The sequence below is a fragment of the Sorex fumeus genome, unplaced genomic scaffold, assembly GCF_029834395.1.
Source record: "Sorex fumeus unplaced genomic scaffold, SorFum_2.1 ptg000026l, whole genome shotgun sequence".
Classification (NCBI taxonomy): domain Eukaryota; kingdom Metazoa; phylum Chordata; class Mammalia; order Eulipotyphla; family Soricidae; genus Sorex; species Sorex fumeus.
The window spans coordinates 14,683,298-14,708,058 of record NW_026606083.1 but is presented as its reverse complement, the minus strand read 5'-3'; the positions used below and the strand labels follow the sequence as shown (position 1 = coordinate 14,708,058).

The following is a 24,761-nucleotide window of genomic DNA, read 5'->3' as shown; positions in this document are numbered from 1 at the left end:
GATAGATTTTACAGGTTAATTCCTAAGCATAGATGACATTTAACATTTATCTGAGATAACTAAACTTTTAAATAATTCAAACACTTGTCTCCCTTTTAGTAGCATTATCTAATTTGCCAAGCCAATTACCGAAGAGCGAATGACCAAATCAAAAACACATCATTCCAAGTCAAGCTGGATGCTGTCCTACCATGGTCAACCAAAGAATGCTTACATAATAATAAACTCCATTGATATCAGGAGGAGAGTAGAATTGTTTTAGTTAAAAATGTTGGTATAGTGGAAAGCCACTTTATGATTTTGTAAAAAAAATTAAAGCCTATTATTTTAAACTTCTAAGAGAATTGTGTCCACATCTCTGAGAAGAAACGAGATGATTATCAAGTAAATTACTATCACAGTGAACATAGACTTAGAAAATGTGTTGCCTAAACTTGAAATCACAAAAATCACTGTGGAACTGCTAAGACGAAAATAGTCACTTACCTGCTCAGTCAACACACAATGTCTAAAATGCAAATTTTGACCTCTCAATCACAGCACTGGAAGTTCTACAACATCTAATACCAACTTATTTTCCTTTTTTTTCTTTTTCTATCCTTTTCCCTCTTCCTGGTATTGTTCCCTTAAGTTCTACCATCCTAGAACCACACCTTGAGATCCACCTTTATATCAAAAGCTCTCTTGGTCCTCCCCCCCCAACCCGCTAGTCCCTTATCTTTCTGTGGCATTTTGTGTGTGTGTGTGTGTGTGTGTGTGTGTGTGTGTGTATCACTTTGACACTGCCAGAATTATCTCTTAATTACTTGTTGACTTGTTGACATCTTTGTTTTACTAAGAAACTTGCTAGATGACTAGATTGGTTGAAGAATGGACAGGTGAATGTTAGAGAAGATTGGCTTTAGGAATATTTCGTTTGTCCCTCAGCTCTGTGCTTCATTCTTTACCCCAACCTTCTCCAGTTCCTTTTCTCTAACATAGAACCTAACAGCAATGAAGCATTTCTAATACATGGTTGGAAGCTCCACAGCTTAAGGGACAAAAGAACTCTAAAATGGCTTGTCTCAAAAAAATTACCTGTGTTTTGGGTATATGTCTATACCTTTCACTCATATCACTAGTGTAAATGAAGCCCTGATGCCTGTTCATTCATAACTTCTCTTCTTCCCCCCTTGATTTTCTTCCTTCTCTGTCTGTCTCCTCTCTAAACACTAGAGTCAAGGATGTCTAAGTATCCTCTTTTTACTACAATACAGTGCCTCATCTGGTATTCTATATTCCACAAATAAGTGAGATCATCCTGTGTTTGTCTTTCTTCTGTCTTACTTCACTCAACATGATATCTTCCCGTTTCAACCATGTTGCAGCAAATTACATGATTTCATCATTCCTTGCTGCATAGTATTCTGAATTGGGATGAGAGGGAATCAGGGAACACTGATGGAGGGAATGACACTAGTAGAAGAATTGTTGTTGAAATATTGTTTGCCTAAAACATAACTATCAGTAACTTTGTAAATCATGGCTCTTAAATAAAAAAATAGATAAAATAAAGTATCCATGACCTAGAACTCTGCCTCTGACCTGCTTCCTTATTATTTCCCCATGTATGGTTGCAGTCATGACATTAGAAAGAGGTGACAAATAGAACTATTTAGATAGAGAAATGATTTTAATATTCAAAGTAATCTGACCAAAAATACATATTAGATAAGCCTTTACTGGATTCCCAACATACTTCACTAGATTAATTATCATTCAAGCCGTTGGGTTCTGCTTGTATCATCTCAGACTATGCAGAACGCTTTCAACAAACCCCAAATCCTCCAGTGAATGAACAGAAAAAAAAAGTTTCGTCAAAATGGTGGATGGCATCAAGCTTCCTACTTCCTGTACTTACCATGTTACTGTTCAGAGCGATCCAGATGGGCTCGGACTGCACTTGTAGCCACTGCAGCCACACAAAGGCATTGCTGTAGGGGTCTAGGATGCTGGCGATCAGGGAATGATGGAGCTTGCAATAATCAGCTGCTTCATGCCATGGCAACTTTAATTTTGTAAGGGAATAGCTACTCTCACCAAGTTTAATAAAGTCATCTGTTGGAACTGTAGTTGCAAGCTTAGTCAAGGAAGGGTCTGGAATAAAAAGACAATCCTCATTAGTATTTTCAATCATTACGTGAATATCATCAGTGTCAGACTATGATGTCTTTGAAATATAAAAAAAAATTGATCTTCATGAAGAGTATCAACCCAAAACATGGGTATTTAAAATATTTTTCATGACTTCATAAGCACCAGAAAACAAAACTCAATTTTTACATTAGTATGCATACATTATTATGCCTGTATGAACCAAGTAATACCTAAATAGCATTAAGTGAGATATATGACCAAATTTCTAAACTATACAAAAAGATTTGCAAATTTAAGGGGATGTGGTATCTGGATGAAAGAAAAGTCATAAATTAATCCCATTTATTAGTCTCCTAAGTTAAAAAATATCCATCATCCTGCCATTGCTGATTTTTCAATGTTGGTTTAATTTCAGGGTCAAACACAGTCTTTTTTCTTCTTCCTCAATCTGTTCCACTCTAGATCCATAAATTTTGCATCTGTTTGTATCTCTTTAACTCCATGTATGGGTGATGCACCTTTAAGGAAAGGTCTTAAGTTCTGGGAAAAAGCTATACACCAGTCTCGGTTCATTTAACCTTGATCTCAGGATTAAGCCTTAATCTTACCAATGAGTCTATGTCCTTCATCCAGCTCCCCCCACTACCAACCCCCAACCAATCTCTGCTTTTAGTCCACACACACTGAGCCATGTGAGGAAAGGTCTGCAAAAGAAGTGAAATCTGGTCTGTTATCTATTCTTTGGAGCCTAGGAGCTAAAAAAGGGCTTTTTGAAATCCTTTTCAATGCCAAGGGTGGACAGGTGTGGGTAGCGGATAAGGTGTCGGAGGCGAAACTCAGATTCTTGCACATTCAAGGCATGTGTTTACCACTGGAACTAGGTCCCAATGCCAGAATAGATCTGTCACTTTAGTTATTTAAAACTCATTTAAAAACTATCCTGGAGGGCTGGGGAGAAGGTACAGGAGTTTGAACATGCTCCGACCCTAGAACAACTTTTAAAGAAGCTTTTGTTAGGTTTTATTTTGCTTTGGGGGCCACACCTGGCAATGCTCAGGGGTTGCTTCTGGCTCTGCATTCAGGAATTACTCCTGGCAGTGCTTGGGGGCCATATGGAATACTGGGGACTCAAACCTGGGCCACGTGCAAGGCAAGCAACCGACCCCCTGTACTATCACTTGGGTCCCATTTTAAATGGGTTTTCAAAAGCTAAAGAAGAACATCTCATGACGTGTGAACAGTACATGAAATACAGTATTGTCACACACTCTTGTTTATTTATTGAGTGTTATTGTCTGTAACCCCAGCAGAGTAGAGTGGCTGAAACAAAGATTGCTGACTGGAAAAGCCAAAACCATTTGCAATCTATCTCTTTACAGAAAAAGCTCTCAAAACCTGCTTTAGACTTCCTGTTGGTTTTCCTGACCAACTCTGTCCTGGCCGGATCCCTGATCTGGCCACTTCCTATCAACCCAACTCAGCTTTTACCAGCACAATTACCAAGCTTTGTCATGGATAAGCTTGGGGAGGGGACAGCTTCACTTCAGCAAGAACAGCTGCTCGTTTTTTTTCTCCCCTGACGTTACTGCCCCCTTGTGTTGGTAGGAAATCATTAAACCAACCGATCTAGGCCAGGAGGCTTAAAATGTTACATCTGGTAGACACTGAGCTGTCTTATCAATTTCCAGCTTTGAGAGATCTGGGTTTGGCAAAATATCAATGGAAAAAGTGGGTTGACTAAAAGTCGTAATAAATAAATAAATCTTGGGGCACAACTACATAAAAGGCTTCATGGAAGGCTGTATACTATAGGAAACGTAGCTCATCTAACCATTTGTCTGTAAAAATACTCAGAATCATAAAGAAAACTTAGATATGATCTAGTCATTTTAGGTGATTACATTGTTGGTAGTACATATGCAACATGTTCTTTAAAGTTTTCCTTTTATTCCTGTGTATTCATATTATAAATTCATTTGTTCTTGTTCAATACATTCACATGAATTCACATGAATTCACATTTTATTCATTTATGCATAAATGAAGACAGTTTTTAAGTTACAATTTTCCCTATATTCTATGGATTAAAAAACTTAAATATAAGAATAAACATTAAATATATTTAATAAACATATTAAACCAGATTTTTCTATTTCCAATGAGATGTTTTGTAAAATATAGCAAAATACAATAATACAATGAACATAAAAAGTCCTTAATTCCACTACACACAGACAGGCACTAGTCTTACTCTGATGCATTTAAGTAGGCTTTGTTGGTTCCACTTTTTAAAAGAAGTTTACAGTAGTTCTTTTGTTACTGTTGCTCTGCCTTTAAAAGTCTATGAATTTTTTTCTGCCTTTTTTTAACTTTAACTCTTTTTTCACGGAAGTCTTCCTTAATCCTAATTCACTGAACATTTTGAGTAAATATGCTCTCACTTATGCTCATTATTAGAAAGAGAAGACCTTAAACAAGCTTGTGCATCACCATTTCCTCCCAGAGGGAGGCGCTCTCCTTGACCTGAAGAACAATGGCACAGAAGCCTTGGGTGGATGACAGGGTTGCTCAGAGTTAGGCTGAGGGACCCAGCAGGTAAGAATTTCTGCAGTGCTCCTATGCAATCTTAAGAAACATTGCACGATTTTCAGTCATAGTGATAAGGTGACATCCTGATTTCCAAAACAGTGTAACACAAGGCTGGCTCTGGGAGGACAAGCTCTAATCTCGAACCTCAAACTCTTCCTCTTGCCTCTGCACATCCGCTGCACCTGCACCCTCAACCTTTTATCTAATCTACCTTTGAACTTCTGCCCTTATGCTTTTGTGCACAGGGGCTGTTGCCCTGGTGGTGCTTGGGGGACCTCGTGCTGCTGGGGATCAAACCCAGGCCCCCGGCATACAAACCTTGCACTCTTTACCACAGAGCCCTCTCCTTGGCTCTGACCCTGTGCTTTCAAAGACAGGAATTTCTATTAAATTTCACTCGAAACCAGTACTTGTCCAACCATAATCTTGATTCTCAGTTTGCTGCACTCTGTTTTCTTCTCTTTGTCTATTTTGGCTTTCTTAGATTAAAAGAAGGCGGCAAACTGGAAGCCTCACACACTAAGACACAGAATACAGAACAAACACTGAGGTACAGGTGCTATATGTGGCAACAGTTCTAGAAATATGAGTGTCCAAATATGAAGTCTTCTGCTTGGACATGAAAAGGAATAGAGGAGGGTTGGGGGGAAACAAGGGAGGGAGGAAGGAAGGAAGGAAGGAAGGAAGGAAGGAAGGAAGGAAGGAAGGAAGGAAGGAAGGAAAGAAGAAAGGAAGGAAGGAGGGAGGGAGGGAGGGAGGGAGGGAGGGAGAGAGGGAGGGAGGGAAGGAGAGATGGAAGCAAGGAAGGAGGGAGGGAAGGAAGGAAGGAAAGAAGGAAGGAAGGAAAGAAGGAAGGAAGGAAGGAAGGAAGGAAGGAAGGAAGGAAGGAGAGAACGAAGGAAAGAAGGAAGGAAAGAAGGAAGGAGGGATTGAGGAAAGGAGGAGGGAAGAAGGGAAAGAGGAGGGAGGGAGGGTAAAGGAAAGAAGGAGGGAACAAGAAGAGGGTAGGTAGAGAAAGATTAGGCAGAGGAAGACATCCCAAATATATACCAATGGAAAATAAAATTTCAAATTCATATTGAATTTGCACAAAACTCTGGCAACAAGTAATGAAGGCAAATATGAATAAATCAGAGAAAATGAGACCCTTTTTTCTGTTCATACAATGAGTTCAGGTAAGATCAATGGAACTTGATGTGCTTTTGAAGGACAGATCATTTTTAAAATAAGATTTAAAAAAATATTTTTTAGGTTCATGACAAAATTGAAGAGGCCATCTTTTTAAAACATGAATGTAAAGTCCCCAGTTCTTGGGGGCTGGTAAAGATCAGCAAACTTACCAGAAGGCATCTGGCATATGTAGCCTTGTGTGCTGTCACAGTTGTCATCCATCCATTTCCCCGCATCCCTTAAATTTCCTCCAATAATAACTGCACAGTCAGCCTGTATATTTTTTTACAGAGAAAGGAAAAAATTGTGTGAATGGCAATTACCGCAGTGAATTCATGAAAAAGCCAGCAGCGACGCTTTCTCTCTCCCCATCAAAGGAGAAGAGGGTAGGTAGAGAAAGCTCAGGTAGAGGAAGACATATCCCAAATATGGACCAATGGGAATAAAATGTCAAATTCATGTTGAATCTGTAAAAACTCTGGCAACAATTGATGGGGGACAAATATTAATAAATCAGAGAAAACAAGACCCTTTCATTCAATGGCATATTCAACTCCTCCTTACTCTCCAAGAAAATCCTTACCCTGAACTCTTGTTGTCTTCATTGGAAACCCAGTAACCTTGGATCCATGGTGGAGAAAGGGCTGAGAAACTTTCCTGTGGGACCTTCCATTCCGTCCCTGATCCCTTTCCTTCATGGCTATAGTTGTATCAGCCTCCTGGCCTCTAGCCTCATTATCCCATGAGCCTTCACACTCAGGAGCGCCCCACATTTCTAAGATTCTCTACTTGTCTTCATCCCCCTTCATTGCTCTTCCTGACTTCCATTCTCCTGGTTCGGAGTCTGTTCTACTCCACAAAACCTGTACACACAGGGATGTTTCTGTCTCAAAGTGTCAACTGATTCTTCTCCCTCACACTCTTAGTCTCCTCCCTTTGACATGGTAATAAATGGTATGCACATTTTGATTCCTTATTTGTTGGACACAAATTTTATATTTGGATATGTACTAAGAAAAGTGTGCTAAGTTCAACACAAATCATGTTTGTTTGTTTTTGCAAGACAGTGAGATTACAAATGCTTAGTGTTGTTTCTGCTATTCTCCTTTTCTTTGCTATTTTTTTAAAATTTTTTTTTAATTAGTGAAACACCATGAGGTACAGTTGTAGATTTACAATTTTTTGTGCTTGGGTTTGATTACACAATGATCAGATACCCATCCCTCCACCAGTGCCCATTTTCCACCACCATGGATAATATCCCCCCCACCCCCATCCCCCCATCCCCCCCTGCCTCTGTGGCAGGGCAATCCCCTGTGTTCTCTCTCTCCTTTGGGTGTTGTGGTCTGCAAAAGAGGCATTGAGTGGCAAACATGTTCAGTCCATAGTCCACTTTCGACATGCATCTCCCCTCCTGGGAGGATCCTCCAAACACCCTTTATTTGGTGCTCCCTTCTCTATCTGAGCTGCCCTTTCCTCTAGAATGCCCGACTGGCCACTAAGCTATGGAGTAATCCTCCTGGTGCTGATCTCAGCTATTCTTGGGTATTAATCTCATATTTTGTTACTTTATGTCCCCCAGATGAATGCAATCTTTCTATGTCTATCCCTCTCTTTCTGACTCATTTCGCTTAGCATGATACTTTCCATGTTGTACCACTTGTATGTAAATGTCATGACTTCATCTTTTCTAACAGCTACATAGTACTCCATTGTGTAGATGTATTTCTTTGCTATTTTTATACATTTTATTTTCATATAGTAGTTCACAATAGTTCATTACAGATAATATTCAAACACCTACCCCACCATTAAGCATCTTCCCACCGCAACAAGAGGGAAGTGTTTGAAGGTTGTTGTATTTCATTCTGGAGCCATTTAAGCCCATATATAAGAGAATACAAACAAGTATGTTAAAACCAAACAAATGTGTGCTACTTTAGTTAAATCAGTAGGCTAGAGTACTCCAGGAAATTCTGAATCTCTCTCTTCCGGGAGCTTTATTGTATAGTATCTGGATCTTGGCCATTGTTGATGAGATTACATGGCGCCAGGGGCAGTTTGTGGGTGTGACTGCCAAGCTACTGGAAAACTGGGGAATTTCTTCTATTCTTAAAGTTCTGAAAGCAGTTCTGATAATGAACTTGCTTTTGCTTTTACATAAAGCTTGCTTTCCCACTGAGGTATTTCTAAGCATCCCCACAATACCATCACCACAGCACCCTACTTTATCTTCTTACATTCCCAGTTCTATCTGTAAAGATTAATTTGATTTTCAGAAAGTTCAAAAAATTTATTTACATTAAAATGACTCACCCGTCACCAAATCTTTGGGCTAATTTGGTGGATCCTTTTGCTCAGATCCACCAAATTAGCCCAAAGATGCTGTTTTGATCACAACTTTTATTTCCTGCTCAAATCTTTATTTTGTTCCTTTATCTGAATGCCCAATTCTCTCATAGGGCATCTAAGTTACTCTAAATTTTTCTTTCTATCTTCAGAAGTGTGCCCTTCTGTCTTCTTTTCTGCATAAAACTTTTCTAAAGTGGGGCTAGAGAGACAGCACAGTGGATAAGGTTCTTGGATTGTACATGGCTGACGTGGCTTGACCCCTGCTACTCCGTAAATTCCCCCAAGACTCACCAAGAGTAATCCCTGAGTGCAGCGCCAGGAGTGAATCCTGAGAACTACCAGGCATGGTCAAGGGAAATAGAGCCACGTAGAGGAGTGCCAGGTGCCATGGACTCCTGCCCAAATCCATGTACCTTTTTTTGTCTGAAGGGCTTTGTCACCTTATCCACAAACACGGCCCATGGCATTCTTCATCCCCTGAATAACTTCCCTAACTTTAAGGCTGAAGAAAAGAACCCCTGAGCACATTCATTTCTACTTCCCTTGACCTCCACAAAGATGAGACTGTGCCCTCCCAGAGTGTCTTCCCCGTGAATTCCACAGTGATTCAGAATGGGAAGCTACTATTCTGCAGCCTCACTTTCACTTTCTCCATGCTACTGACCCTCCCATCTGGCCTTCCTGCCTTGCCTTCTATTCTTCCCTCCCTCCCTTCTTGTCTTCCCTTTAACTCTTCCTGCCCACACTATTCAATGGGCCACGTGGGATTGGAAACCAAACTGAGGACTTCACATAGCGATGACATATGCGCTCTCCTTCTGAAGCAGACTCCCCTGACCCACCAGCACCACCTTTGTCCTATAAAGGACAAAGAAGAAGTGTGTGGAAGAAGGCAGAGACTCTGAAGACAAGATAATTCCAGAAGTAGCAGTAGCTTACAGGCTTCTGTCCCAGACAGTTCAAGAGCTTTAAGAGTTTAGGAGCAGCTGAGGCAAAGGAAGTCACTTGGGATGGGTCCCAGTGTGAGTCCTGACTACAGGACAGTCCAGCTGGGACACAGCGTTCCCACACCCAGTGGCCAAAGAGTTTCTACTAGCGTCACAGTCCTTCCTTGAGGCCGCTGGAGTTAGACAGTGAAACTCTGCAAGAAACTCAATGGAGGGAGAATTATTTTTCCCCACATAAGACCAAGCCCGAATACAGAGACCAGCTGAAACAGACACTTACGTCTTCAAAAGAAATGCTGCTCCTCCGTCCTCCTGGGAACCCTTTGCCCCAGTTTGTGTAGTGTACCCCTCGGCCATCTGTCCAGAGGAATGTGTTCTCCGAATTGACATCGTTCAATCCAGTCCAAGCATTAAACGAGGAGTCCTTCATGTGATAGGTGATAAATGCTGAAAAAAAAAATTCACAATATTTTAAGCATTAGGGATTGGTGGTGGGGTGGGGAGGAGGGGATTCTAAATACTTTCATCTTCAAATGTCGAACCCATGCTTAAAGTGTGTAGTCTGAGTTATGAGCAGTCATCATGGAAATAAACACAACCTAATGTCTACTTCATTTTCCTTCTTCACCTTTGGACTTTGAAAACTTTCTCACAGTAAAGGTCTAGTTTGGCTCACTGCAGACAGCGGGACCAGTGGGACCCTGCTCAGGGACCAGGGTACTCTGGGAGGGAGAGGCAGAAGGAGCCTGAGGACCAGCCCCTGGCCACCGCCCATTAATACACTCCCCCAACCACCAGAAGAGAGACACTTCCTTACTCACATGCCAATTTAATGGGTGAGTAAGTTTCTAGAAATAATGGAATCTGATGATAAGAACTGAGGGAGAATGGAGAGTGCTCGTCCCCTAGGAAAATTCTGAAAAGAAAATTCTTTTTTTAAATTTTTTTTAAATTTTTTAATTTTTATTAGTGAAACACCATGAGGTACAGTTGTAGACTTACAAATTTTTGTGCTTGGGTTTCAGTTATACAATGATCAAGGGAGCTCAGATAGTGAAAAGAAAATTCTGTCAGGGTCAGCAAGTAGGGTGCTTGCCTTGCATGTGGCCTGCCTGGTTTCAATCCTGGCACCACACATAGCGTCCTGAGCTCTTCCAGGAGTGATCCCTGAGTACAGAGCCAGGAAGTAAGCCCTGAACACAGTCAGGTATGACCCCAAAACAAAATAACAACAAAATTATCACTACAAGAAACATTTGGGCCAAAGAAAGACTAAGGCACTTGCCTTTCATGCCCTAGACTTAGTCCCTGGCACTGCGTAAGGTCCCCTAAGCACCACCAAGAATGATCCCTAAGCAAAGAGCCAGGAGTAGGCCCTGAGCACCGCCAGGTGTGGTCCCCAACAAGAATATCAACAAACAACCCAAGAAGCCTCTTGCTGTCAAATTATCAGTATCTGGGTTTTGTCAAAGAAAAGGAGCTATTTTGGGTTTTTTTTTCCTGCTCCCCCCCCCCCCACTCTGAGGAGTTAGCTGCTGAGTGTGCAAAATGCTGGGATGTGGGGGCATTTTGGCACTAAGTGCTGCCATCCTGGGTAAAGGGAGATGTAGAGAAATGCAGAGAGAAGCTAACAAATACGGCCTCTGGTTTCCTCTATGATTCTGAAGCAGAGGAGGTGACTGACCGCCGGCCAGTGTCCACGGCCCTCCCCTCTAAAGTCCACTCTACAGACCTTCCTTCTGTGGCCAACACCAGCACTTGCACGAACCCAACAGCTGCTTCCAAATATCCAATGCCAAAAATGCTGCTTCTGAACATAACTCAGAAACCCAGAACTCAGTGCTAGGGGTGACCAACAGAAAATATGCAAGAGAAGGACACAGTGATCTGTTCATTTGGAAAGAGACACACAGTTGCTCTTCTTCAGAGTGGTCGGGGCAGGTAACCGCTCTGCTCAGATATTTCTTATCCCTACTGAAAAGGAAAATGATGTTTTTTCTTTCAATATTTCTGAGGGGAAGAAGAACCTGGACAGTTATTTATCCTGGTTTGGTTTTATTTCCTCAACAAGATCAGAGCCTTTACTCTGCCCCCCGATTTGAAATGAAATGTGGATAAGCTCTACCTGCCAGCATTTCAGTGCTGACACTTTTTTTTCCTGCCAAAGACCACAATATGTATTCAACAACGTGGGCTGCTTTTGCCAGGAATAATGTTATTTTATTTGAAAATTGTTTCCTTCTGCACATCTCTATTACCCAGGTTCTAATTTTGTGATGCCAGGAATAAGCATTTTGTGGTTAAGGGAGGAAATCAATTACTGTGTTTTTCTGTTGGGTAGCTGTCCCTGAAATGTAGTAGGCAGTTAGAGAAATGGGAATATGACATTCTTAAGGTTTGTCTTTCTTTCTTTTTTTTTTCCTCTGAGTATTATGGTTTGACCCTTTTCAGTGTCTGGCAAGCTACTGAACTTATTGAAGGTTCTCAGTGAAATCTTGGCACATGGATGTATATTGTGCTTGAAAGAGCCCTTGGGACAATGCCACACAAATTTCTGGGATCTGCCCTCTTCATTATTTTTTTGAGTAATGCTAGTTTTTCAGTGCATGATTTTGAACTCAAAGACTCTCAGAGCCAAAAAAAAAATCAAAAAGGCGCTCTGGGAAATTAAAATGAAAATCCGTTCAGCCTCCACCTGTTTCCCAACAACACCCATATACATTCCCATGTATAACAAACATTGCCATCCCACATTCATTGAGCATGTGTGTCCCCAGCATCTGAGGACCTTCCAATAGAACTGTTTTCCCTGACCTTCAGAACACCCATGAATCAGCCCAGCCTACCAAGAGTTTGGTTGTTTGCTTTGTGGGGGCCAGGCTGGGCCATGCCCAGGCATTACTTCCAGCTCTGTGCTCAGGGATCACGCCTAAAGGAGCTTGGGGAGCACAACAGAGTACCAGGAATCGAGCCTGGGTCAGCCACTTGCAAGTACAGGAGCCTTAACCACTGTGCTAGCTCTTTGCCTCCCCCCTCTCCTGTCAGTTTTAAGTTCATGAATGACTTTCTAATTCTGAACCTTGATTGATTTCCCCTAATCACATTCACTGAACCTCTCTTCCTCTTGGAGTCACTTGAGATGTGCCACTTGGGATGAGTCATTTCAAAGACTACATCAACTCTTCCAGGTGCTGAGAGGTCTCTCAAACATCCCCTGCCCCTTGCTTCTGCAGGGACCAAGACCTTCATCTCTACTGGACCAACATTGTCCTTCAAGGGATGAGTTACAAAGTCCACACGACCATTTAGTTTAGGTCAGGGCAAACAAGAGTCCTTGTTTTCAGCAATAATGTCTTGAATCTGAGATCTGAGTTTCCTTCCCCCTTCTCCCTTGGGCTCTGGTTTGTCCTTGGATTTTATCGAAAGTTTTTTTTTTGTTTTCTCCAATTGGTTCAACGTTCTTATTTAGAAATCTGTTTTATAAATGAAAAATGGTAATTGGGAATTCAGTCATCTTTTGCTTTATTCCTAAAAGCACTATGTTTGTTTGAGCCTGAGAGCCACAGAAAGATTTAATGAAAGCAGAATGAAATAAGATCTAATTCTACAGGGCACAGAAGGAACAGAATTCCACATCCTGACCTCTCAGGCCTGGACACAAGGCTCTCAATGCCACATTCTCTCTCACTGGTAGAGTGCTGAGACCTGTTTCATGGCATGATTAGGACAATGGAAAAGAACTTTATACATAAAGACTTAGCATGGCACCTCCACTGAATAAGAGTTCTCAATGTCTTTGACTCCTCCCTTCCTAGTTTTCACTCAGAAAATTAAAACAGAGTCATTCACTCCCAGTCATATCAGGCCATTTCATCAGAAGAAGTACATGTTTAAAGGTATCTGTGACTGTGGATGGGCCGCCTACCTTGCTCCTTCTCATTGAGTATGGATGCCAGATTCCCTCCAAGTTCTATGCAAGCTGTCCGTGACTTAGACCAATTTTTCCTTTCTTCTTTAACAAATCCAAAGATTTTGAAACACTAGGACAGGAATGAAAAAAAAAACAGTGCTTAACAAAAGATAATATTGCTTGTTCTAAAAAATCTAAATTATTCATGCAGATTATCATTAAACAAACATTTTCTCACAACAGATCTCCCTAAGTTAGTTGACTTTCAACACCCACAACATTTCTTTGACACCTTTTTCCCCCCAACTTTAGAGAAATGGCACTCCTATTTTGGATAATTCTCCCAAGCGTTCTCTCCATCTTCAGAGAAAATTTAACTTGGGTATATCTACCTAGGCTTGTTTATTGTTTTCTAAAGTGATTAGGTAAATTGAAGTCAACTTTGAGTCAAAAGAGAAGCATTGTCACCCCTGGCATGGACTAATGCCAAGGTTGTGAGTCACTTTTTTCAGTACCTTGTTATTGTAAAAGGACCAACCGTCCTTACAACCTCCCGGGAGCGGGGCTGTGGTGGGGATGGCTGTAGTATTAATGCTGCTGTTATGTCTTTCACAAATAAAGGCGCTTGGGTAGCCACAGTTAATATCATTCCAAAATCCTGGCAAAGAGCAAAGAGGAAAATTAGATATACAAAGGCTATAACAAAAAAAAATCTTTAAATACACCCATATTCTGTGGGGAATCTCAAAAATGGTTTCAACTAGAATGAAATTTGAAATGATACAAGTGACTCCAAAGGGCTATGTCATTTCCTTGAGTATTTTCATCTGAACTAATAGTAGATCAATGCTATAAGGCATTTATTATGAAACAGGCATGGAGCTGATGTTGTCTAATGCAATCTAAATATACAGAGCTAATAATAAAAATCTGATTATATTTTAAATTATATTTACATAATATATCTATATAATATATTTGTATAAGTATTTATTTTATACTTTATAGAAATATTCATACATTTATATGAACATTTATTTTATATTTTATAGAAATATTTGTATATTTATACAAATATTTATTTTATATTTTATAGAAATATTTATGTATTTATATTATTTTATATTTTATATAAATATTTGCATAATGAAATATGTTATATAGTTATTTTATATCTTTATATAAAATCATTTAAAAAATCTAATAAAAATCTACCTATTTTCATAGATCCCAAGAATTTGCTTAGTGTTTTAGGTGTGTAATCTCATTAAAGGTAAAGGTAAAGGTAAAGGCCCTCCCGTTGATCGTCGATTTGCTCGAGCGGGCCCAGTAACGTCTCCATTGGAGACTTTGTTGTTACTGTGTCTGGCATATCGAATACTCTCGGTAGCTTGCCGGGCTCTCCGAGAGAGGCGGAGGAATCGAACTCAGGTCAGCCATGTTGGTCGCTTGTAAGGCGAACGCCCTACCCGCTGTGCTATCGCTAGACTTAACAATAGTAAGATCTGCAGTTAAGAGAGGGAAAAAAAGATTGATAATCTAGATGCTGAATAAAACTGCAAAGCAAACAGACAAAATCAAACCAAAATCAATCCTTGGGTGCTGAGTGCAGAACTGAAGTTATCAAAGGGGGAATGGGGGTGGAGTGGAGGGTTTGAGGGTTCTGGTGGACCTTGTTCCTGGTACCATGTTGTCATTGACAGTGGGCATGGTGAGATATGAATAGGTGAACCTACATACCTAGGACATATAGACTACAGGGCTGCCTCATAGATAACAAAGCAAAACAAAAAATGTGCCTTCTGTATAGTTTCCACAAATCAGAATATGAAAACATGTTTTGGGGCCTGAGAGATAGTACAGTGGGAGGGCATTTGCCTTTCCCACGGCTGGCCCAGGTTCAGTCCCTGGCATCCCATATGGTCACCCGAGCACTACCAGGAGTGATTCCTGAGTTCAGAGCTAGGAGTAACCTCTGAGCATTGCCAGGTGTGACCCCAAAAGCCAAAGAAGACAAAACAAAAGAGCAAGCATGCTTCATAAAATAAGGATCGAGAAGACTGTCATCTTTCAGCATAAACAAGAAGCACCCGTTCTTACACTGCCGGCATCTCTGCAGCTAAGCATAGACTTCTCTCATCTCCTTTGGCCTGATGCAAAAGCGTCACGTGCTCCCTGTAGCCCAGGGAGATCGTGAATGACCACTCAACAGCACGAGGCTAATGCAAGAAGATTTCCATTGTGCCTACCTGAATTTGAATACATGGTCACACAGTTTTCATCATCGTTTGCAAAATTGGGTTCGCCTGGGGCCCAAGATACAAAATTCACTTTGCTTCCATCCATCCAACTGGGAAAAAAAAGAAACTTGGCATTTAGCAGCAATAGGCTCACTATCCTAGTTAGCTAGAGCCTCGTGGGGGTGGGGGGACCTGGACAGTTGACTAAATAAAAGGAGCAGAGTTTTCTGAGCAAACAGAAAAGAAGGTTCTAGAGAGATTGGCAGGAAGTTGGTACTTCCATAGGCACTGTATTCCTCCAGGTATCTTGAAAGTGCAAGAAGAAATGGACACCCGCTTACTCTGGAAATGGCTTAGAAGCAAATAACTTGGCTGACTTAGGCCCAATTCCCACCAATCAAAACCACCCAGACGGAGACCATAGAGTTTCCCCATAGGCCCTGTCTCTGATTTTCACATTTACACTCCTTTCTGCTAAAGAACGGAAGCCAGAATTTATCTTCATAAATGATACAAATTCAAGAACTCATCTCTGAAAAGAAGCAAGAGAGCATTGAATTGGACCCTCTCATTTTAGAGATAAAAAGATGGGTTTATTTATTTTGTTTTACCCAAAGGAGCATCAAACACCTTTAAACAGTCTCACGGAACCTAGAGGGGGAAACGCATTGGTGCGTGCACAAGAAGACAGTACTGCTCTTCAAATTGATGACAATGTGTGCGTTACTGAAGAAGGAAAGGAGCTCCCCAATGTATACTGATGTCCTCTCTGCCTCTAACTACTTAAAAACATTCCTTTGAAAGAAAAACATGTCAAGCAGTCAGAAGGATACATCAAAGCAATGTTAGAGCCATGGGGAGTGGAGGGCGTGGAGGAAAGGATGCAAAAGAAGACCCTTCAGTTCTGGACACCAAGGAAAGTCCAGAAGGAACCCTAGTTTGAAAAATAAATTCAGAACTAGAGAGATAGTACAGTAGCTATCATGCATAGCTGACATGTGGTGAGCACCCCACCTCAGTACTACTTGGGTGACCCATATTATCCCCAGTATCACTAGGCCCAGAGCAGCACCTCATCCTCAGGCCTTGGCATCAAAGCACTGGCCCACTTGGCTAAGAATTTCTGGGAGGGGCTTACATTACCTGTCCACATGCCTGGTATAGGCAACCAGCAGGAAAGAGGGAGGAAGGAAGGGAGGAAGAGAGGAAGGAAGAAAGGAAAGGAGTGAGGAAGGAAGAAGGAAGGAAGAAGGAAGGAAGGAAGGAAGGAAGGAAGGAAGGAAGGAAGGAAGGAAGGAAGGAAGGAAGGAGATCACTATCCTAAGTAAAATTTTAGTCAGGTTTACTTACGCGAACTTTTTATCCAAGCTGATCAGTAAGCCAATAAAATATGCAGTATGTGCATCTTTCCTGTTGGCCTAAAAATGAAATTAGCATACATATAAATTTTTACTCCCATAAGACACACATATTCCAGAATATATTGCAAATCATACCACCATGTTGTTTATCTTCTGCTGACAGTGATATAGGTCAAGCATTTCTCAGTGAAACTGTTAATGTGACAATTAACATCCTCCTAGGAAATTTTCCTATGGAGAAATTCGCACAGAAAGTTTGCTGTATATCTGAATTTTTTCATAGAAAAGATAAAAAGGACAGATGTTCTGTGCCAAAACACTCTTGGAAAAAAATTAATTAATTCTATGCTGTGAGTTGATGATTGTGTACAGGCAAGAAAAAAATTATATGAATAATTAAAAGCCAACAAGTTTTTATCCAACTAAGACAAATCCTTTAAATGAATAATCAACCTTTACTATTCAGAATCCATCAATGCAAAATCTTAACTGCTTGATTTATTTTCCATAATTTCTAGTTGGGCTGGAGTGATAGCACAGTGGTAGGGCATTTGCCTTGCACGTGGCCGGCCTGGCCGACCCGCGTTTGATTCTTCTGCCCCTCTCAGAGAGCCCCGCCAGCTACCAAGAGTATCTCACCGCACAGCAAAGCCTGGCATGCTACCCGTGATGTGTTCCATACACCAAACACAGTAACAACAAGTCTCACGATGGAGACGTTACTGGGCCCACTCGAGCAAATCAGTGAAGTGGAGGACAGTGCTACAGTGCTACAATTTCTAGTTGGCACAGAAGAGTTTATTTGCCATGTAATTGATGTTTCATATGGATGAACTAGATAGTGTATATAGTTGCTCCATAAGTTGATTAAATGCGCCTTGGATGTTGTAATTTTGTACATCAAAACTACATTATTTTGAGACTACTGTAACCATATTATCTAAAGTACAACAAAATAAAGTTTAAAAATAAACAAGTATTGATCATGCAAAGAGAAGACTCGTATGCTTAAGGAGGTGTGGCACTATCCTCCTGGAACTGCACCAACTTGTCAACCAATGGTAAGTCAATATCATTAATTTAAAAACTAGAATAAAATAAAATATCATCATGGAATCAGAAAATAAGATAATAATTACAGTCTCTGAGACTTAAACTAGTAAATCAAAGCTACCAAGTCTGAATTCTCCAAAGTGCAAACTGAAAATGGTCCCTGAGTTTTGTCATTCTATACTGAACCTTCAACCATTTGGGCCAGCACCCAACTCTAGTTCCTTGGCATTTACATCTTTCCTCCAACCTTACAAGGCTAAATTTAGCTCATAATTTTGAAACTGTACAATGAGGTACCACTGACATATTCTCTGCTTAGCAGAGGTTCCACACTTAACAATATTCTTACATATTTCCACAGAAATTTCTTCTGACTTTCACTTCGAATAGTAACAAGATCACCAAAATTCTTCTTGCAAAATTCTCGTGCATCATCCATGGTTTTCTTGTCTTTGCTAAAATAATACTGGTATTCTTTATAAATAACCCACCCATCTTCAGTGACTGGTGGATCTGAAACACAAACGTGAGGCGTGGGTGAGGGGGAAAGACAAGCATTTTGCTCAGATTCAGTCAAGAACTTGATAGGTATGGTGTACAGATGTGAAAAGAGGAGTGCAGCTCTGTGAGAATTACCAATGACTGTGTGAGCCCAGAATAGACAGGAAGTTTACACCCCATAATCGCTGAATGAACTGAGGCCAAAGACCCAGTTTCCACCATTTTAGAATAAACTAGCAAATTTCTCTTCTCTGCTAAGTTGTCTGGGTTGTGTTGGATAAATATTGTTGGATAGAATTTTACTTTCTTCAGTAGCTGGGCACAGCTAGAAGAATACATGTATATGTATATATATGAATATATAGAGTATATATTATATATAAGAATATAATGTGTGAGTGTGAGTATGTGTATGTGTATGCATGCAGATTTAGAAACTGCAACTATCAATTATAAAAAAACAAAATTGGATGATCTTGTGTGCTCCAGTGTATAATGAAGTCACACACCAGGAGTGGCCTTAGGTTCTCTTCCAACTCAGTAATTCTATGGGTCTGTGCTGAATAAGAGTTCCAAAGATAGGCTGTCCTGACCATCCTGACCTCTGAAATGTGTGAATGTTGCCTTAGCATTTTGCAAGGATGATTAAGAGAAGGATCCTAAGATCAAGTGTCTGAGGTCAGAGGTTCCCCAACCTTTTTTTGGCTTGAGGTTCCTTTTCAAAATCAAAAAGGTCACAGTCCCTCATGAAAATCTACACAAACACATAGAAAGGGCTTCCACCATTCTGTCTCTGGGGCTACCATCGCACCCCTCTTGATTATTCCAGGGTGTTCCTCCCCCATATGGTGTTTGTGTGTGTGTGTGTGTGTGTGTGTGTGTGTGTGTGTGTGTGTGTGTGTGAAGAAGGAAGCAATTGCCCTGGAGCACACCTATGGGTCCTAAATCTACCCACAGGGACCCTAGCAAAAGGAGGCAGAGATGTTCCTATGCAAGCAGAAAGCCATCTACAAATAACCCAGGCTACATGGCAGTTCTCAGAAATGGGACAAGGGACAACAATCAAACCATCCAGGGCAAGAACACAAACTGGAGAGAGTGTGGTTTGCAGATGCCTTGACTTGGGCCCAGTGAAGCTCATTTCCAATCCCTGACCTCCAGAACTGTCTGGGGATGCAGGGGTGTAGTGTGAAGTTAGAGGGTAAGCAAAAATGTGTTCTAGCAGTCTTGGGAAGCTAATATATGTGCTGAAGAAGGCTCCTGGGCCCTGATATTTGAGTCCCAAATTCCAGAGAAAGCGTATTAGCATGCCTGATACTTGTACATGGAAACATCAGTCAGTCTACCTGCCCAGGGCACTTACTGCCATCGAGCAATAAAAGAGGCAAAGAGAAGCAATGGGCAAGAGAGAGGGGAGAAGAAGAGACACCTACTGTCTTGAGGAGCTGGCGTCGGTTCTGGTTTTGGTGTCTCGCCTGGAAAACAAAGGTTAATGAGAAAGTGTGAAGCTAAAAACGTGACTCTTCTCTCATTCAGACACTCCCTCCCTTCCACTCTCCAGTTCTACATCCATCTGAGGAGGAAGAGAATGAAGGAAGCAAGATTTGGAATGAAGAGTTAAATAAATGGCCCATATAAAAATAAAATCAGTAGGCAGTGGAGGGGAGGTGGAGGCAAAGGTGTATGAGACGTAGCATTAGGACAGTAGTGGGTGGTCTGCGGCTTTTTGGTGGTGATGAAGGTGCATCAAAACCATAAACATTAACCCCATTTAACCACATTACCTAAAGGACAAAAATATTATGTATTCTTTGTTAATAAATTTTTATTTTATGTTTTATAAATAAGGGTGGTATAAAATATGTGTTCCTAATATTTAGAAGGGGCTCTCCAGATGTTATAGTGAGATGTGTTATGATTAGCTCTAAAATGGCTTAAATTTTCTTTATCAGAAACCATTAAATGTGAACTAGTAATCTATAAAAAATTTTAAAATCTTCAAAGAAAATTTCCCAAAGAACAGAGATTCTTTAAAAATATTTTTTTAATTTTATAAATTTTTATTAAAGAGCCACAATTTACAAAGTTATTGATAAGTGAGTTTTAGGCATACAATAATTCATCACCAATTCCTCCATCGGTGTCAACTTCCCTCCATTAATGTTCCCAGATTCCCTCCTCACTCCACCCCTTACTCCACCCCTGTCTGTCAACTTGACAGACACATTACAAAATTCTAGTGGTTATTGCTTAGTTGTTATATGTTTTGGATATATGGCTATACCCCTCACTCATATGACCTGTACAACTAAAGTCCAGATGCCTAAAGAACAGAGATTCTTCAAAGTCTATTACACTTATTAAATGGTTGAATCTATTAAATGTGAAATGGATTATTTTGCTTTCCAAAAAGTTAATAATATGGCTGGATTTCACTGGAATCTGTGAGAAACACTTAGGTCACTGAGCTTCGTATTTATTAATTTTTTCCCATCACTTCTTTATTGAGTTATTGGGATTTATAATACTGTTTTTGTGCATACATCATTCCAATACTGAGCTTTGGGTTTAATGAGTGTAATGTCCATAAAGGACAGCTACAAATGATACATTCATTGGGTGCTAGATCACTTTCAACAAAAACTTGCTATCACATATCCCTTCATTCCAAAAGTTCTGAAAGCACTAATCTATGCAGAAGGTATAAGGAAAGCAGGAGCCTATGGCAGAAAAGCTACTGAGTCTCTAGCAATGCAGTGGGGAGAGTTGCTAAGGTCCAGACAAGAGAGGGCAACTTGGATCTGGTAATCTTTCACAGAGCAGGAAGTAGAAGTCGATTGGGCTCCAGGGAGGATGCATCTGCTTCTATTAACACAACAACCTGGGTCCTCTACCTCAGAGCCTGACCCAGATGCACAGAAGTTCGCAAGTCCCAAAACTACAGGATGGTGGCTGCGAGCATGCAGTATGCTCTTGTGAACATCAAGATGACACTGTCAGTCTATTAGCTTCAAAAGAGGACATAAAATGGTGATTCTCCTCTGTGTTGAGCATTTCCTTGGGAAATTGAGCTAAGATCATTCGGGCTGAGGGAAGCTTTTGACCTATCAGTTGATTAACAAAGGCTATAGGTGAGAGATCTAGAGAAGACACTGCACTTTTCCCATCCTGCATCAGAGTCAAACTCCCACCGGGAGAGAACCTGAGCCAGAATCCCAACTTGTGGGAACCGCTCTGGGGGACGTGACTTTGGTCTGGGATTCCCTGGTGGCCTTTTGATTTCCTGTTCCCTTAGAACAATTATCTGTACTCCACAACTTCATCCTTATCCTGTGAAACGAGGGACCCTGCCAGTTCCCTTTATCTGTTACTTTGTTTGCTTGGTCCCACCAGGACAGGGAAGACCCTGAGAAGTCAGGGGGTTCAGTCTCCAAGCCAAGATAGAGAAGAGATCAAGTTATCATACCTTTTTGGATCTGGCAAATCCAGTTGTGAAGATGCTCACAATTAATATCATTCCAGGCCATCCCAGGGTCACCTTTTAATTCGCCACAGAATTCAGTATTTTGGTAATTATTAGGTTCTCCATAAGCCCAATTTTCATATAAAACCTACATTAGAAATATTTAATTGGACCTGGTCATTGCTTATTACAGGTCAATGCCAATTAGCTATCCCAGTGAAAAAGAAAAGGTATGTTTGTCCTTTAAATGCATTTACATTTTGTTTTTCACAGTGGGCTTCCTTTGAAAACAAGTTATGAGTCTGACTGGGAGAGAAACAGCTTTCATTACATAGAAACCTTTTAAACACTATTCAGAATACACTATTGATTATTATATACTATTCTTTGCTTTTACTTAATAGAATGAATCATGGAAACAAAAGTGTAATTACTAACTGCTGCAGACATGGCATTTATATATAGACAAAAATTGGCAACAAAGCTCCTACTTCTCAGTATCAGGAATTTTTATATCTATAACCTATTCTTGACAAAATTTCACTGTGATATTAGCATTTTTCCCTGAATTAAATGTGAATAGTTGTTCTCACAAAAGAAAAAAAAATTCTTCAAAAATGTCTGTAACAAAGCTACTAAACTTCACTTAAATCAACTATAGAAATAAATGAAATTCTGGGTTTGGGGCTGGAGCAATAGCACAGCAGGTACGGTGTTTGCCTTGCATACAGCCAACTCAGGTTTGATCCCCGGCACCACATATGGACCCTGGAGCCCCACCAGGGGTCATCTCAGAGCACAGAGTCAGGAGTACCTGAGAGGCATCAAATGTGGCCCCAAAATTAAAACAGAAAAAGAAAAGCTGGGTTTGGGCCCCAGTGAAATCCGTAACATGAAAACACAGCCCGCAGAATTTTAGACTGGGCATAATGGTCTCTTTCCCAGATATATATGCATTTATCTTTCTACATATAGACAGAATCCAAATATCACTGGAGCCATGAAATATGCCATGTTATATCCAAATGCTTTGAAATGGAGCTGGTGGCTTGTAGAAGCTAGAACTGATATTATGTGATTAAGGGCACTTCCTGTGAGGACTAGGGTGCTGGATACACCAGCAAGTGTCACTTCTGCATTGACCAACAGAGACGTATAACTGAGTGTCACAGTTAACTCATGGAATTAGTTAACTGTGCTTCCAAAGCTCCTGGATCTGTAAGAGCTATTAAACACTCACTTTCTTTTCTTTTTTTCTTTTTTAAAAAATAATTTACTGTAGTATTTATGTTAGTAAAAATATTAGAATCAACCTCCATATACTCACTCACTATCTAAAGTTTCCTACTTCCGTACCAAGTTGGCACGGTAGAATGAAGCTACTGTTTTCTATCAACTCATGCAATGAGTTTCCACTCCCATTTGTTTTCAATCAACAGGATTTGGGGAAAGAAACGCGCAACTTGGGCAGGAACCTATTCACAGTCATTAAAAAATAACATTCATTTTTGTATAGGAAAATGTCTCTAGTTAGCACAAGGAGCTTTCTTACCAAAAACTTGGATCAAGCTTACAAGTAATATCAGAATTAAACACAACAATGTAAAAAAATGAAATATTAAACCAAATTACTCACAGGAGAGCCATCACTCCAAGTGAAACCCTCAGTAGGACTTCCATATGTCAGTCCCAACCAAAACAACTCATGGTAGTTTCCGCTACTCCTAAAACATACAAGACATGCAGAAAGCTTAAGCTGCTGTGAGAGAATGTTTGGTTACCCTTGAAAACTAACAATATTAGAAAGCTGCAAGGTCAAAGCAATAGCACAAGAGTGGGGCACTTGCTTTGCCTTGCACACAGCTTGATCAAACCCTGAACTTGACCCCATTACTCTAACTCACAATTGAGATTTATTCATTCATGAGCTCACAATCTGCAAATAAACCATTGTAAAGCATTGAAATAACAATTCATTTAACTATTTATTAAGCATTTTGTACTTATATAAACCAATTCATGGCTGAATTTATACCTATAAAACTAAAGCAAATAGGAGCAAAATTACATCAAAAAAAAGACCTTTGGGTTTTTGACGGGATATCATCCATATACTAGAAGTAGATTCATAAATAAACAATTTTCAAAATAAGTGGGGAAAGGCAGTATTAGACAGGAATGACACTTACGTTATTAATCGCCATATTGCTTGTTGTTCCTCTTTGTTATTGATACTAGCCAGATCACCACCCATAGCTCTACAAAAATCTCGAGATTCAAACCATGTTTTCTTCTCATGCTTTCCTTTTGTGTAAAGCTAAAGATGACATAGTTGTAGAAGTTATTTGTATTGTACAGTTTCACAAATCAATAAAAATAAGATCAGATTTAGGTAGACACTTTAATGGCCCAAACCAATATTTTCCCCTGGCTAAAAATCAATTCATGGGTGAATATTTTAGTAATAAAGTTTGAGGGATGATTTTGATAAGAAAACATTAATAATTAGGGTTGTTTTATAGTACAGGAGAAATTGGAGTAAAATCTCAAAAGCTTTGGTATTTACGTTGGGCATGCAATCACAGAAAACAGAATCAATTCAGTTAAGGGCGAATAGGGCACTGAGATGAGAGAAAGCAAAAGAAACTTTTGATGCAAAGAAAGAAAATATAAATAAAGAATTTATAGGGGAAATAATATTTCTAAAATTGTGCCATGTTTGGGATCCTGCCTAGCTTATATAACAGCCAGCAAAGTGACAGCTGCCTTTCCATAACTGTTGGAAATTTCCTTCAAAACTGCTTTGTCTTTTTCTCCCTATGGTTGCAGTTTTTAGCACTTACTGGAGCACATGTCACAATACTTTTCTGGCAGAGCATTTTAAATGATGGGTGAAGTAAAAATAAATAATTTTTTTTTGCTTTTTGGGTCACACCTGGCGATACACAGGGATTACTTCTGGCTCTGCAGTCAGGAATTACTTCTGGCAGTGCTCAGGAGACCATATGGGATGCTGGGAATCGAACCCGGGTCAGCTGC

The 24,761-nt window shown here is 40.2% G+C and overlaps 1 protein-coding gene across 2 annotated transcripts in view; it reads right to left on the bottom strand.

The window, feature by feature from the left end:
- MRC1 (mannose receptor C-type 1) overlaps window positions 1–24,761 on the bottom strand; it is an 88,779-nt gene that overhangs the window by 10,407 nt on the left and 53,611 nt on the right. The window contains exons 13-24 of one of the 2 annotated variants that reach the window (XM_056114537.1): window positions 23,912–24,039; window positions 23,359–23,446; window positions 21,726–21,870; window positions 19,693–19,734; window positions 18,108–18,271; window positions 16,695–16,762; window positions 15,354–15,454; window positions 13,620–13,762; window positions 13,120–13,234; window positions 9,475–9,641; window positions 6,066–6,168; window positions 1,901–2,136 (exon numbers count right to left, since the gene is read on the bottom strand). In XM_056114537.1, the coding sequence (XP_055970512.1) occupies window positions 1,901–2,136; window positions 6,066–6,168; window positions 9,475–9,641; window positions 13,120–13,234; window positions 13,620–13,762; window positions 15,354–15,454; window positions 16,695–16,762; window positions 18,108–18,271; window positions 19,693–19,734; window positions 21,726–21,870; window positions 23,359–23,446; window positions 23,912–24,039 (1,500 nt within the window). The remainder of the gene's footprint in view (window positions 1–1,900; window positions 2,137–6,065; window positions 6,169–9,474; window positions 9,642–13,119; window positions 13,235–13,619; window positions 13,763–15,353; window positions 15,455–16,694; window positions 16,763–18,107; window positions 18,272–19,692; window positions 19,735–21,725; window positions 21,871–23,358; window positions 23,447–23,911; window positions 24,040–24,761) is intronic. The other variant, XM_056114538.1, reaches the window with a different exon arrangement.